The sequence below is a fragment of the Pelodiscus sinensis genome, chromosome 25 (genome assembly GCF_052426305.1).
Source record: "Pelodiscus sinensis isolate ZL-2025 chromosome 25, ASM5242630v1, whole genome shotgun sequence".
Classification (NCBI taxonomy): Eukaryota; Metazoa; Chordata; order Testudines; family Trionychidae; genus Pelodiscus; species Pelodiscus sinensis.
This window is the reverse complement of record NC_143076.1, coordinates 1,612,971-1,628,088: the sequence shown is the minus strand read 5'-3', so window position 1 is coordinate 1,628,088 and position 15,118 is coordinate 1,612,971. Positions and strand designations below refer to the sequence as shown.

General features: G+C 49.2%; 1 protein-coding gene and 1 non-coding gene across 2 annotated transcripts; both read left to right on the top strand.

Moving 5' to 3' along the window:
- Positions 1 to 490: 490 nt before the first annotated feature.
- LOC149521681 (uncharacterized) lies at positions 491 to 2,658 on the top strand. The gene has a single exon (XM_089773379.1). It carries the CDS (start codon positions 577 to 579, stop codon positions 1,948 to 1,950), a length of 1,374 nt encoding a protein of 457 aa, XP_089629505.1. The 5' UTR covers positions 491 to 576; the 3' UTR covers positions 1,951 to 2,658.
- A 12,022-nt stretch (positions 2,659 to 14,680) lies between these two features.
- Positions 14,681 to 14,754, top strand: TRNAM-CAU (transfer RNA methionine (anticodon CAU)). Its single transcript has one exon. It is a non-coding gene; the product is annotated as a tRNA-Met (tRNA).
- The last annotated feature ends 364 nt before the right edge of the window (positions 14,755 to 15,118 follow it).

Sequence of the window (15,118 nt, the reverse complement as noted above, 5' to 3'; positions counted from 1 at the left end):
ACTAAAATCGGGGCTGGTTCTCTTTGGAGACGGGCCGCTCTCTATTGTTGTGTGCACTCTTCAATAAAGAGCTTGTGATTGGACTTTGCTGGTGTTGCCTGTCTCTTTGCGGTCAGACAACGAACCGAGCCGTCTGGGTTAGAGTCCCTGACAAATTTGGCACCCCAGATGGGACTCGTCTGACTCTCCGGTGCAGGATCGGACTCCGATGCAATGCAGCGCGCATCCTCCAGTTTTGAGGAGCCTTGCCCGGTGAACTGATCCCTGCATCGGCGATAAGGCGTGTCCTGTGAACCAGCCAGAGCCCGTAGAAATCCAGCAACGTCGACCTACCCGTTGAGTAGGATCCAGGTCTTCGGGGTTAGAGTCCCTGGAGTGTTCGGGGTTAGAGTCCCTGGAGTGTTCGGGGTTAGAGTCCCTGGACAGGTAAGTGAGCGCTCGGGTTAGAGGGTTAGAGTCCCTTAACCGTGGGAAATGGGATAGGCTGGCAGCTCATGCCCGGGGGACGCCCCGTTGTCCCTGATACTCAGAGATTGGAAGGGTATCTCTGGAACAACCGGTTTAGCTAAGTCCAGGATGAAAGATTTATGCCAAATTCAGTGGCCTTCCCTTACCGCTCATTTGTCCCCGGATAATGATTGGCCAGATTGCGGAACCTTTTCCGTAGAAAGAATGAATGCCCTTAGGGATATATTGGTTAATCTTAGGCCCGGACAAATGGCGTATCTATTTGTATGGTACAATTATAACCCAAAAGAGAGGGAAGTGGCCTTGCAGGCTGTTAGTATGGGGGGACCTATCAAGCTCCCTCCACCTTATGCCCCTGAGACCCAGTCGGAGGAAGACTGGTATCGTCCGATGCGGATACCACGGAGACAAAGTCCCAGGTTACAAGAGGAGGATGGGAAAATGGGGGAGACCTCCTCTGGGACTGGTTCGGGAAAAACAGAGGGGGCTGGAGAGTCCTCTCAGTATCCGCTTCGAGCTTATCCCATTCCCCAGAATAATGGGCAAGCTACATTTGTATATACTCATGCCCCATTTTCAACTGCTGATTTACTAAATTGGCAGTGCTCTCTGCCACGCCTCCGGGATAACCCAGAGGCGGTGGAAAGAACTTTCCGTACTATTTTCTCTACCCACTTACCAAACTGGGCTGTTGTGAATCAGTTACTAGACACTCTCCTCACTGAAGACGAGAGACAGAAGGTTAAGGAAAAGGCGAGAACATATTACCAAGATCAGGCATGGGGAACCTTGCCCAGTGCTGAACCTAATTGGGATCCTAATAATGATGGGGGAAGGGGAAATTTGAGTCGTTATCGACAAGCTATTTTGCATGGAATAAAAGCGGCAGGGGAAGTAACCCCTAATTGGGGCAAAGTAACAGCTTGTATTCAGTTTCCCAATGAACATCCTTCTGATTTTTGTACTCGATTAACAAATGAGATCCGGAAGCATGGTAGCTTAGATCCTGATACAGAGCATGGAAGGGAGATGATAAAAATGGTTTTTATGGCACAGTGTGCAGAGGATATTGCAAAAAGGTTTAGGGAACATCCGGATGGTATGCAAGGGAAAACCCTACCTGAAATAGTTAGCATTGCGACGCGGGTTTATAATGGAAGAGAGGAAAGGAGGGAGAGAGAGAGAAGGAAAGAAAAACAAAAGGATATGAGGGATCAGGTGTCCTTGTTGGCAGTAGCTGTTTCAGGGGTGAGAGGGGGAGAAGGACGCGGGTGGAATCGTGGAAATAAAAGAGGTTTCCTTGGAAAAGGTAGGGGTGGGGTAACTAGGGACCGAGGTCGTGAAATCTGTGGTGTGAATTCTAGTTGTAGTGAATGTCACTACTGTGGTAAAGAAGGACATTGGAAAAGAGAATGTCCACTGAAACCAAAGTCTGACTACAAACCTAAAACTGCAGGTCAGTTTTCTGCAAGTCAGGAATGAAGGGAGGCGCCGCTCCCCTGGGGTCCCGAGGTTTATGAGGCTGGAACGGTACAATTTAAATGTGATGCGCGATTTCCGGTGGTTCCCCTTAAAATAGGGCAAAAGACTTTTGAGTTATTAGTGGACACGGGGGCAACCCACTCGGCAATACCTGAGGGAGCGGCACCAAAAAGTCGAGAGGAGAAAAATGTAGTGGGAGTCATTGGAAAATCTGAACGTCATTTCATGACTACTGCGTGTATGGCCACACTAGGCCCTATTGCAGTTAGGCATTCCTTTTTGTTAATGAATGGTCCTGTAAATTTGCTGGGAAGAGATCTGTTGTGCAAACTACATGCACAGATTTTCTGCACTCCCGAAAGTATTACCCTCAAATTTCCATTAGAAAAAGCTTATTTGTTAGCCCAGGTGACCAGCGGGGATTGTGAAATGCTTCCCCTGCGGGTACAAAATGAAGTTAATCCTATAGTGTGGGGAGGAAAACATGATGTGGGCTTGGTAAAATCTGCCTCACCCTTGAGTCCAGTAGTAAAGAGCAATGTGCCTCCTCCTGCTCAGAGACAGTACCCTCTAAAACCTGAGGCAATACAAGGACTTGAGCCCCTGGTACAGAGTCTTAGGAGTAAGGGGATTTTGGTGCCATGTGTTTCTCCCTGTAATACCCCCATTCTGGCTATAAAGAAACCCCAGCCTGGGCCTGATGGAAAACCTGCCTATAGAATGGTACAGGACTTGAGACTTATTAATCAATATGTGATTCCAGAACATCCTGTGGTACCAAACCCAAGTACCATTTTGGCAATGGTGCCGCCGGATGCAGAATGGTTTACTTGTATGGATTTGACAAATGCTTTTTTCTCTGTACCGGTGGCCCCGGACAAGCAATATCTTTTCGCATTTACATGGGGGGTCCCTGGTACTGTTGGGAAAAGGGGTGAAGGATCTGGACCTCCTGGACAACTCACTTGGACTAGAATGCCCCAAGGATATGTGGAAGCACCAGGAGTATTTGCAAGGGTTCTAGCCGAGGATCTAAAAGATGTTCAGTTGCCAGCCGCCTCTACTTTAGTGACTTATGTTGATGATATTTTAATAGCCTCAAGGACTCGAGAGGATAATGAAAGAGACTCTGTATATTTGCTTAATCAGCTAGCGCTTAAAGGACATAAGGTTAGCCCTACAAAGTTGCAATGGGCTCAACAGGAGGTAAAATACCTGGGGTATACGTTGAGTCCCGGGGTACGCCGTTTGGACTTAAAACGAATTGAAACCATAGTTAACATTGCATTTCCTACAACTAAGCGGGGTATGCGTGGGTTTATTGGTATGATTGGATTTTGTCGTCCGTGGATTATTTCAGCTGGAGAATTGCTTAAGCCTTTACATGAATTAACAAAAGAAGGGGCTGAAGAGCCCCTGCATCCTAATCCCGAGCAGTTAAAAGCCTTTGAGGCATTAAAGAAGTCCCTTATACAAGCTCCAGCATTAGGACTGCCAAATTATAATAAGCCCTTTGACTTGTATGTGCATGAGGTCAAGGGAGTGGCATCGGGAGTACTTACACAACCCTTTGGAAATGCTCCTAGACCCATTGCATACTTCTCAGGACAATTGGATCCGGTAGCAAAGGGACACCCAGGCTGTCTCAGAAACGTAGCAGCGGCTGCACTATTAGTGGAAAAGGCCCAAAAAATTGTCCTAGGACATCCTTTAACAGTGCATACTCCACATGCTGTAGCCAGCTTGTTAAATTCTCAGCAGCATAAACATTTGACTAACCAGAGACTGTCCAAGTATGAGGTAACCTTATTAATGACTCATGGGATTACCCTACAGAGGTGTGCAAATTTAAATCCAGCTTCTTTGTTACCTCATGAAGTAAGGCAGGAGCAAATACATGACTGTTTGCAAATTTTGGATCAGGTATCTACTCCTCGACCTGATCTGACAGATGTTCCTTTGTCAAATCCGGAATTAGAACTGTTTGTGGATGGATCTGCTTTCGTTCGAAATGGAATCAGGTATTCTGGGTATGCTGTTACCAGTGGTAACATAGTCTTAATAGGAAAATCTCTGCCGCCTGGAACAAGCGCTCAGTCAGCCGAGTTACAAGCGCTTACAGCCGCTTGTCTATTTGCCAAAGACAAAAAGGTTAATATTTATACTGATTCCAAATATGCTTTTGGTGTGTGCCATGCTACCGGGGCAATTTGGAAGGAAAGAGGATTTATTACTTCTTCGGGATCACAAATTGCTCATGGGAAAGAGATAGCTGAACTGTTGCAAGCTATCCAAGCTCCTAAGGAAATTGCAGTTATGCATTGCAAGGCTCACACCAAGCAAGCTGACTCTGTGTCTGTAGGGAACAGGTTTGCCGACGAGGCTGCTAAAGCTGCTGCTTTACAAGGTACTCAATTAGAATTATGCCCTCCTCTCTTAACCTGGCAACAGCAAGCTCCAGATACTGAGAAAGAAATCTGGGAGAAATGGGGGGCACGTCCCAATTCCTCAGGAATCTGGGAATGTGATAATCGTATGGTTTTGCCTAAAAGTCACCAGAGGGAATTGGTGCAACAGGTTCATAAAAATACCCATTTAGGAGCGACCAAAGTAGCCCAAATTATTTTGAGACAGTTTGTTTCCCCAGGACTCCATGAAGTAGCCAGAAGGGTGGTGGAAAAGTGTGTCCTATGCCAGCAATGTAATTCGAAAGGGGTCATTAAACAAACACCAGCGCCTGGAGGACGTCAATGGGCTCACAGACCTATGCAGCATTTACAGATTGATTTTACTGATTTACCTCCCTCTGGAGGGAAACGGCATTTGTTAGTTCTAGTGGACCAGCTCACTGGCTGGGTGGAGGCATTTCCCACGGCCCGTGCTACTGCAACTGTGGTATGCAAGGTATTACTTAATGAAGTGATACCATGGTTTGGCCCCCCTGAAATAATTGACTCTGATCAAGGTACTCATTTCACTGCAAAGATTTGTAAAGAACTTACTGAGGCTGTGGGAACTAAGTGGGCCTTTCATGCTCCCTGGCACCCCCAAAGTTCGGGCCAAGTGGAGCGTATGAACGGTACCTTAAAGGGTCTTTTAACAAAGTTATGCCAAGAGCTTAGTCTAAAATGGACTAAAGTCCTCCCTCTCGCTCTCTACATTATCCGGACAACTCCAAGCGTAAGGACTGGGCTGGCACCGTATGAAATCTTGCTGGGACATGTACCACCAACCTTCTCTCCTTTGATCTCAATTCCTCATGACACTGATTTAACAAGAGATACGGAAACTTATGTAAAAAGGTTGCAGCAGCATCTAGTGACATTGCAACAATACTCCGCGCTATCTCAATCCTTACCATTGTGGGAAGCTGTTCATTCTATTTTACCAGGTGATCCTGTGTGGGTAAAAACGTATAAGAAGATTCCGCTTCGACCTCAGTGGTTGGGTCCTTTTGAGACTCTCCTGGTAAGCCCTACCGCCATTCGGGTTAAAGAACTTCCCACCTGGATTCATCATACCAGGGTCAAGAGGAGCACCGCCAGGGAATCTGACCAGGTAAAGGGTTCCTCAGAAGCAGACGACGTCGGACATCGAAGGAGCCGCGCTAGTTCACCCCACCGCGAAACGGGTGAACCAGAAGCAGACGATTTTAGCTCCCAAGGCAAATGGACTGCCACCCCTTTGGGCGACCTGAAGCTTCAGCTGAAAAGGACTTAGATCGGTGGTGCCCCTTTGCTGAAAAATGGCATGGTTATATTTACGGGGTCCTCTGTGTGTTACTTTGTCTTTTATTTGTTGCCTTGCTCTTTTGGTGGTATGGAATATAAGGGAATCAGAGGCTAATACCTTCCTACATTTTGCTCATGAAATGAAAACTCGCATGCCTGCATTACATAACTTATCTTGCTGGGTATGCTCCTTAATGCCAACCGATAGTCAAAAGGGCCTTCTCATGATTCCCATTGCCCTTAGCGCAGCAAATATGACTTGGACTCCTTCATGGAAAGATCCCTTAGGCACTCAGAATATAACTTGGGCAAATGCCGGAATCCATACCGGTAACTACCTGTTGGTCTGGCAACGACCCGGTAAATGGTGCCTCCTTCGGGGATCCCCTACAGTCAATACTTTATGGGTTGGTGAAAGTCAGTGTGAAATCTATTATAATACCTCACATATTGGGTACCAATTTAAAAGGATAGAAATACAATACAATATCTCCCGTCACGGGAATCAGGTTGAAAGAAAGAAATCAAAATATCTGATCCCCAATGGAATCTCTATTTCACTTCTCCCTACATGGATGACAATAGACCCTTCCTTGTGTGTCCCGACTCAGGCAAATTACTCTTATAACTGCTCTCCCTTAAATTGCACTCACTGTGATCAGGGACCTGGTCACCGATTGCTTTGTGCTTGTTATTTTCCTGATAGTCTCCTAGCACCAGTTGCTCCTCGTAGTTGGGCACCATGGAACACTCCCTTATTTGGAGTATACTGGGTGTGTGGAGATAAGGCCTACCTGATTCTCCCCCACTCCTGGACTGGATCCTGCTACCTAGCGTGGTTAGAGCCCCCAATAGTATATCGGTCTCACCTCCCCATAGGAAAGATCAGAAACATGCGAGATGCAGAGACCGATGCTAAAGAATCTCGCCCTCTTACTTGGCGAGCATTAAATGATTGGACAGGGGCCTGTGCAGGATTTCCCCTTGCTTGTGGGGGAGCCACCTGGAGGTTAGGAGAGGGAATAATGAGGCTTCAAGGGATTCTGGAAATAATGGCAAATACCACTGCTGATGCGTTAACTGATTTGGCTACTGAACAGAAAAAAATCCGGCAAATGGTTCTCCAGAATCGCTTAGCGCTGGACATTCTGCTAGCCTCTCAGGGAGGAACATGTGCCTTGATAGGACAAGAGTGTTGTGTGTACATTCCTGATGTCTATAACGCGACTTGGGACAGAGCAAAGCACCTTGTGCAAGTGGCGAGGGATCATGGAGGAGAAAAAGGAGATTCCTGGTGGAGTAGCTTATTTAACTGGTTTCCAAACATAGGGGGCTGGCTCCATAATTTGATTCGTAGTGCTGTAGTTATTATTTGTGGGTTACTTGTGCTGTATGTTATGATCCGCTGTGGATGCTGGATTGGTACCAAATTGTGTACCATTAAAAAGTAGGTACCGATTATTCTGGGTGTCCCAGGAGTCCCATAGGGAACTCCAGGGACAAAGGGGGGATTGTTGGGACCAGGAAAACAAGGCCTGGTCAACGTTATGCTAAGGAAAGTTAGCAAAGGCTAATCACGGAGGCCTCTGGGTATTTTTGACCAGAAGCAGAAATGTGGTTCAAACAGAGGCGCACCCTCCATGCTGGCTTAGGTTATAAAGTAAGATGAGTGATAAATTATATATTTGTACCTACTGTAAGTAGAATGGCTTGCTTTGGGAACTGGTCAGTAACTCTCTGTTTCGGTTCCTCTTCGCTAATCTTACCTCCCTATTTTTGCCCTTTGTTTGTACCCGACTCCTTTGTCCCCTTGTTCCTGGTACCTGCCTTTTGTGATTGATAAGAAAGTTACTGATGCATTATGAAGCGCTTTTGGCCACAATGTATATAGTTGGCTAAGATATGCATAGATATTAAAAGTTTCTAGAAAGGGGGGTAAGTGGCTTGGGTGAAGAGCTTATGACGCGACGGAACTGTCTTTATAAGCCTACCTGTTACTAAAATCGGGGCTGGTTCTCTTTGGAGACGGGCCGCTCTCTATTGTTGTGTGCACTCTTCAATAAAGAGCTTGTGATTGGACTTTGCTGGTGTTGCCTGTCTCTTTGCGGTCAGACAACGAACCAAGCCATCTGGGTTAGAGTCCCTGACAGCTAGCTAAAGCACTTGGCTAGTAAACAGGAGATCCTGGGTTCAACTCCCAGTGGTGCCTTGTGGTGGACTTTGTTTACTTTTTCCTATGTCTTTCTGGCCTCTGACACTCCAGCACTGGGGCACTTGAGCCCTTCAGTCGGATTCAGACCAGTCTGGTCAGAGTCTCTCGTGCTCATCGAGGGGGATTCTGGACTTGCTGCTTTGGGAGCCAGGGTCACATTGCAGAGCTCCCCCAGGGATGTCCCACGGTGCCACCAGCTGCTCTCCCTGCCCTCAGCAATGTGGCTGCATTTTATACTTCCCCATCAGTGACAACTGCCCATTCCCCGCCAGCTCCAGCCCCTGTGGGACCCGCTCCTTTCCCCAGGAGCAGCGTGAGCACCAGTGCGGTTCCCTGCTGAGGCTGCAGCTGTGGGAGACAAGCCCCTGGCTTTGGGTGGGAGACGAGATGTCAAGGTGTTGAGTTTCGCCCATGGCTAGTGTGGGGTGACCCACACTCTGGGGGCAGCTGGAGGTGCCTCCTGAGAGCTGATTTTCAGCCCTTCCTGTGTTTCTGGCTCCTTCCAACAGCTCGAATCTGCCATCTAAAAGTCGAGGAATGTGTATTTGGAAGAGGGAATTTCTGTCATTTTAGTGCCACTACTGTGGCCTAATGGACAATGCATTGGTGTCCTAATGACAGGATTGTGGGTTCAAGTCCCATTGAAGGTGGTAGTTGTGATGTTTCCTAGTAGGTGCAAGTCTTTCTGGCTTCCTTCTTGCCATGTTATCTGTGAGATGTTTGAACACTAGACAAGTGTCCCCTGGAACTGCCATTTCCCCCCAGACAGGACCCCTCAGTAGCTAACACTGGTGTTAGGCACAGATAGGAGGAGAGTGTTTCTGAAAAGCTGAGGTGTGTAAAGTGAGGTCACTTGCAGAGATGCAGTAGCTGGCTTCTCTGTATGCGCCTTTGAACCTGTTACCCATCGGTACCTGCCACCTCTCACCCCCCTGCCAGCACCCAGATAAAAGGCCAGTGCACAGGGAGCACTGTTCTTGGCACGAGTTCTTGCTCAAGAGCACATCCACGCTGCCACGCAGTTTGGTCCAAGAAGGTGAAATAGTTCAGTGGTTTGAGCCTTGGCCTGTTAAACCCAGGGTTATGAGTTTAATCTTTGAAAGGGCCATTTAGAGACATCTGAGACAAACCTGTCAGGGATGGCTCTTAGCCCTGCCATGAGCGTGGGGACTGGACTAGATGACCTCTCAAAGTTCCTTCCAGATCTATGAAATGGTTTATCTCCTTATAAAGAGCATCTGTGGACACTCTCTTGTGCAAGAAAGCTCTAATGGCTGTTTTAGGTACAAGAAATCCCTCTTGCCTGTGCACACTGCCTTCTTGTGCAAGAAGCCCTCTTTTCCAATGGTTTACTGCACATTTTCTTGTGCAAGAATGCACATGCAGGGTAAACACTCGGCTAGTTTTTGCACAAGAATGGCCATTCTTGCACAAAAAGCCTGCAGTATAGACATAGCTGTGCAGTGTGAAAAAACCTCACAATAACAAGCTCAAACCAGCAGGTCCCACTGAGACTTGAACTCAGATTGCAGGATTCAAAGTCCTGAATGCTGCCCCTTACACCATGGGCCCTACACACTGATTGCTTCATGGGCATTGGGGACACTCAGTTTTCTGGCTGGCCTCTGCACTCCTGGCTTTCCTCCTGCTGCTTTATCCCTCTGGCTATGACTACACATAGTGATTCCAAAATAGTTTATTTCGAACTAGCACATCTACACTGCAGGGAAACCTCAGAACAGTCCGAGGCAGGCTCCCCAGTGTAGACAACCTGTCTCAGAAGAATAAGTTAGTATGTCCACAAGAAGGGGCTAGTTCAAACTAGCAGCAGTGGCGCATCTACACAGACCTTATTTTGAAATAGCTAATTTGGAATAGGCGTAGAATGAGGTTTGCAGAAGTCGGAATAAGCCGTCTGATACTTCAGAATTATTTCAAAATGACGGAATTGCTGTGTAGACTCTTGCATTGTTGTTGTGGAATAACGGCCATTGTTCCAAAAGAACTTTTGTGCGTGGACAGAACCTGCACAGCCCAAGAAACGTGATTGGCAGCTCCTCCCCACCATTATTTTGTCAATTGCAGTGCAGCGTTCTGAAGACATGGACCCAAGGTAACCACCTTGGTTGTCTTCTGCTAAGGCCAGGCTGGAGGGAAAAGAACAGCTCCTTTGAGCCAGAGTTGAACCAGCGACCTAAGGATCACTTGCCACACATACAATACAGTCCTCCGCTCTGCCAGCTGAGCTATCAAAGGGTGCCTGAGTACTACTTCTTTGTCCAGGTTGTCCTTTCTGCAAGTCTCCCCCAAGTAGATGTCATTGCTGATGAGGGGCAGAGGAGCACAGGGGCTGTCACAGGTACTTCACACGCAGACAGACCCCTTCAGTGAAACCTGAGCTAGATCCATCCATGTCACAGCAAAAGGAAGAAAGTTGGGTTCTTCTCATGTGTCTTCTTTGTTCCAGAGTCTCTAGGGGTGTGGAAGGGTCAGGTCCACAAAAGAACAAACCACTTGAATGAACCTTGGTCTAGAAACACCCCTGAGGGTTTCCTTCTATCTTTGGCCTGGAAAGGTCATCTGTAACAATGTGGTTTTTCTGTAACCCTATTGGAAGGCCTGTCGCTATTCAGTAGGTCTAAACTAAAGCCTTCTTCTGCAGCCAGACTCAAGAGCAGCAGCAATTAGCTGTAAAGCCCACCGACGTGCTGACTCCCTCTCTGCCATGGGGCTCTTTGCATTGGCCTCTTCTCTCTGAAACCAGGTTTAAGCCACAGCTGAGACTCTGGGCAGGGGACTGGGTATGGGGGGGTCTGAGTGTGGGAGGGGAAGCGTGTGTTCCTCTGGCTCAGCTTTTCCCTTTCTTCTACCCCAGCAATTGCCCTGCTGCAAAGTTGAGAGCGAAGATGAGGCTTTATCTGCTCATCAGGTCTGTGTGGCCCAATGGCAAGTGTGCTGGTCATCTAAGTAGTGGTGCTTGATATGGGCCAGGCCAATCATTTGAAAGCTGTGGGTTCAAATCCCACCACAGTCACTTTCAGCTGTTCTTTGATTTCCAGTGAGGCTCTTATAGAACAGGCTAGACCTGCCCCTGCGCCTGTCCCATTATGGGAGTGACAGGAGCTCTCTAGGTGCAAGAGATGTGCCTGTAACTCTAATGTCTGGCTATGACACTCTAGCAGTGGGGCTGTCCAGCCTGATTCAGGCCAGTTGGAACCTCTTGTGCTCATCAAGGGGGATTCTGCACTTGCTGCCTTGGGAGTCAGGGTCACATTGCAGAGCTCCCCCAGGGAATCACCAGGCGGGCGTCCTGCCCCCTCAGAAATGTGGCTGCATTTTATCCTTCCCCTTCAGTAACAACCAGCCCAGCCCAGCCCATTCCCTGATGAGGCTGCAGCAGTGGGAGATACTTCCCTGGTTTCAGGAGGAAGACGAGATGTCAAGGCCCATGACTCGGATCCAGCTACCGATAACCATGGAAAGCTGATTTTCAGAGGGGCTTAATCAGGAGCAAAAGTTGAAGAAGGGACATTTAGAAAGGTGAATTTCTGTCTCTGGCAGTGTTTTCTTGGTGCACTAGTAACCTAATGGGAAAAGCACTGGCCTGCTAAACCAGGGATTGTAGGTTCAAGTTCTGTGTGGGGTGACAGTTGGCTCTGACAAAAAATAGTGTGCTCTTAGAGAGTTGGCAAGAATGCTCCACAGGGGCTGTCTCTTTCTCTACAGAAACTGTCCAGACCCCTCCCTAGTGAGCACTGGTGTTAGGGTAGATCTGGGTGCTAAAAGCCCAGGTATTCAAAGTCAGAGAGAAGGGGCACTTTTTGCTCTAGAAGGCGGAGGAGTGACAGACAGAGGGAGGTGGCTGGAGACAAAGCGGAGCCTGAGGATGAGAAGGCCCATGAGAGGAAGAGACTCCGGGGGGTGGGGCTAGTTATTTGGTCTGGCAAACGGACAGAAAATCCCCAGGCCCTGAGCATGGTGCAGGCGAGGCCCATGGGGCAGTTTGCCTGGTGGGGTTTGGGGGGTGGAGAAGCTGTGAAGCTCTGTGAGTGGATAAGGTCCCTGGCTGAGCTGCGCCACCTGCCGTGTGTGTGACTCAAACTGTCCCTCGTCCCCTTTTGTGTGTCTGTTGCGCTTCCAGCGTCTTTCCTCAGGCACGTTCATCCGGCAAAGACCCCCCCGCAGGGATCTTGTATCTTCCTTTGTGCCGCTCAGCCACAGACACAGCAGAAGGGTTTTCCTGCAGCCACCGGTTCCAGCCCCTCTCTCCAGGGAACTGCAGCCCCTCGGACCAGGCAGCTGCTCCCAGCATTCAGGAGGCACCAGGCCAAGAAGAAACCGTCTGACACGGTGCTGCCAGGGAGGGGCCTCACTGCTAGTCGCTGTTCCTGTTTCAGGAGCAGAGCAAGTTTTGTCCTGGGCACCAATATTGAGGGCACCTGTGTGTGTGTGAGCCCCCATGGCACCTGCCAATTCGGGTTAGGGGATGAAGGGTCCCCTGGCCCCATAGCTCCTGCTGGGGAGAAGTGGAGGGACCCCTGGTCCTATATTTCCTGTTGGAGAGGAGTGGAGGAACCCCAAGCCCTATAGCTCGCCTGGAGAGACCCTGACTCCTTATCTCCTGATGCAATTTCAGTTTTTCCCTGGTGGGATGCTCCAAACACCGGCCCAGCCTGAGCCGGCAGTGATGGTTTTTACACATGCAGGGAAATGCCCCAGCTTCTCCCCCCTTGAACATCCCCCCCACATACACCCAGCGCTTCTCCCCGTCACAGAGCTGCTGCCTCTCCAGGAGGTGGATGAACTGCAGGTGCGGGACAGCTCCCTGCCAGCAGGGACAGCAGCCAAGGCACCAAATATCTCTGGGTCTGCAGCCAGTGTTGGGAACTGGGCAGGGAACAGGAGGCTTTTGTGTCACACACGTCTCAGGCAGGACGGACCCTCACTGAGCCCAGACTGTGACTGGTCCTAGCCAGGAATGTTTCGGGGGCTGGTTTGTGACACTCTCAGGCCGTGTCTACACTGGGCGTAAGAGCGACGCTGCCGCGGTCGATGTTCCGGGCTCTAGGGAAGACCGGCTGATTGGAACTGAGCTGTGCAGAGTCTTGTAAAGGGAACCGCAACTTCTCTGGAGATTTGCTGAGTTTTATATGAGGGTTTATCAGAAGGGACGTTGTGGGCTCTGGAACAAGGTGGGTGGGACAAGGAACATGCTCAAAGGCAGGGGAATTAGCTCAAGTGGTAGAGCACTTGCTTTGAATGTGATGCCCACATTCTCCAGTAGAAGAAGTGGTCTTTTTCCTTTGTTTTATAGGCAGAGACAACAAGGGGGCTAAATGCTTCTAGCGGCCTCTTTGCAAAAGGCAGTGGACTGGTTTCTACAGTGCAGTGGGTGTCATGTTTGCCGGGCATAGAAAAGTTCCCTGGCTAAAAGCCAGACAGGCAAAATCCAGCCTGTAACACCCAGAGGAGGGGATTCACTTGCCTGGGGAGGGCAGGAACAGACTAGCACTTGGCTGCCAGCTGTTTGCACATCTGGACACAGAAGCATCCTCAGCCTTGGTTCTACCAGGCAGTTTCTTTTCAGCTCACTGCAAACTGCCTCCCAGCTATGGGTGAGGCTGAGTGTGTGTGAAACCAGCTGCGCTTTGGATGATTTTGTTAATTGTTTAAAAAGCCTCACGCACCTCTTCTGCCTGGGGAGGTGTCTGGAATAGACGCTTGGGGTGTGTCTAGACTACCTAGTTTTGTCGACAAAAGTGGACTTTTGTCAACAAAACTATACCAGCGTCTACACTACTGCTGAGTTCTGTCGACAGAACGTCGACAGAACTCAGCAGTTTTGTCGACACTGGTATACCTCATTTTACGAGGCATAACACCTTCTGTCGACAGAACTCTGTCGACAGAAGGTATTATTGCCTGTAACGTTGCGTCCAGACTACGGAGTTCTGTCGACAAAGCAGCTTGCTTTGTCGACAGAACTCAATGTGTCTGGACGCTCTTTGTCGACGGAAGTTTTGTCGACAGTATCTGTCGACAAAACTTCCGTCGTCAAAACGCGGTAGTCTAGACGTACCCTTAGAGACATCACCCTGGGGTTTTACCCCTTTAACCTAACCCAGAGACTCCTGAGAAGTCTGCTCCTGTGTCCATCTCTGTCTCAAGCCAAGTGTTCGCATGTTTCATAGATAAGGAAACTCCTCCTACCTTTTTCCCTGCCAATGCTTCCCAAGCAAGCTGAACCCTTCTCTGCCAATATTCCAATAAAGTGTATTATCCCACCATGTCCCTGTGATACCAACTTCTTCCTGCTTATCACCCATGGTCCTGTGTGTCTGTACCAGCATCTAAGACACAGATTAGATTTTGCTTCCCAGTGGTCCCGCGTCCCTCCTTTATCTCTGCAGTTACAGCCCCTGCTCTCTCCCATTTCTGGCCCATCCCCCAGGTGTCCATGTTGTTCACTTACCTGTGGGCTTTGGGCACCTGCCCCCATCAAACCTAGTTTAAAGCCTCCTCACTAGGTTAGCCAGTCTGCACCCAAATACTCTTCCCTTCCTCCACAGGTGAACCCCGTCCCTGCTGAGCAGCCCTTCCTGCAACAGCATCCCATGGGCAAGGAAGCCAAAGTCCCCTGCCCACAGAGCTGTAGCTTTCTGTGCCCAGGAGGCATGACACTGCCTGGGCTCGATGGCTGGAGGGAAGTGGGGAACGGCTGCACTTTGGGAGTCAAAAGTGTTCCCTGGAAACATAAAGAGCCATTTTAAAAAGATGTTTGGGGGCAGGCACCGTGGCTTAGTTGGCTAAAGCACCTGCTTCATAAACAGGAGATCCTGGGTTCAAGTCCCAGTGGTGCCTTGCTGTAACCTTGCTCACATTTACTTATGCCCTTCTGGGACACAGAAGAGGCCTCCCCTGGCCACCCATGGAACTGCTGGTTCAGGAAAAGGCAGATTGGGGAGGAGCATTGGGAAGAAGGAAACCACAAGCCTGGAGCGGGTGCAGAGGCTGCTGTGACTGGCCCTGTCAAGGCAGGGCTCTTGCTGCAATTGCTGGGACAGGAGAGCAAACACCACACACCCTCATGCTGGGACTGTGGAGTTGCCTTTGAGGTTCTGCAGGGTTGTGGGAGGGAGAAATGGAGCAAACTTTGATTATCTGGCTTGTAAACCCCTTAGTCTCAGGGTTTAGGTTGGAGTCTCCCGCTCCCAGGAAGTGGCTG

What these genes read in the sequence shown, in the direction of transcription:
- LOC149521681 (XM_089773379.1), top strand. Translation starts at nt 577, where the DNA reads ATGAAAGATTTATGCCAAATTCAGTGGCCTTCCCTTACCGCTCATTTG.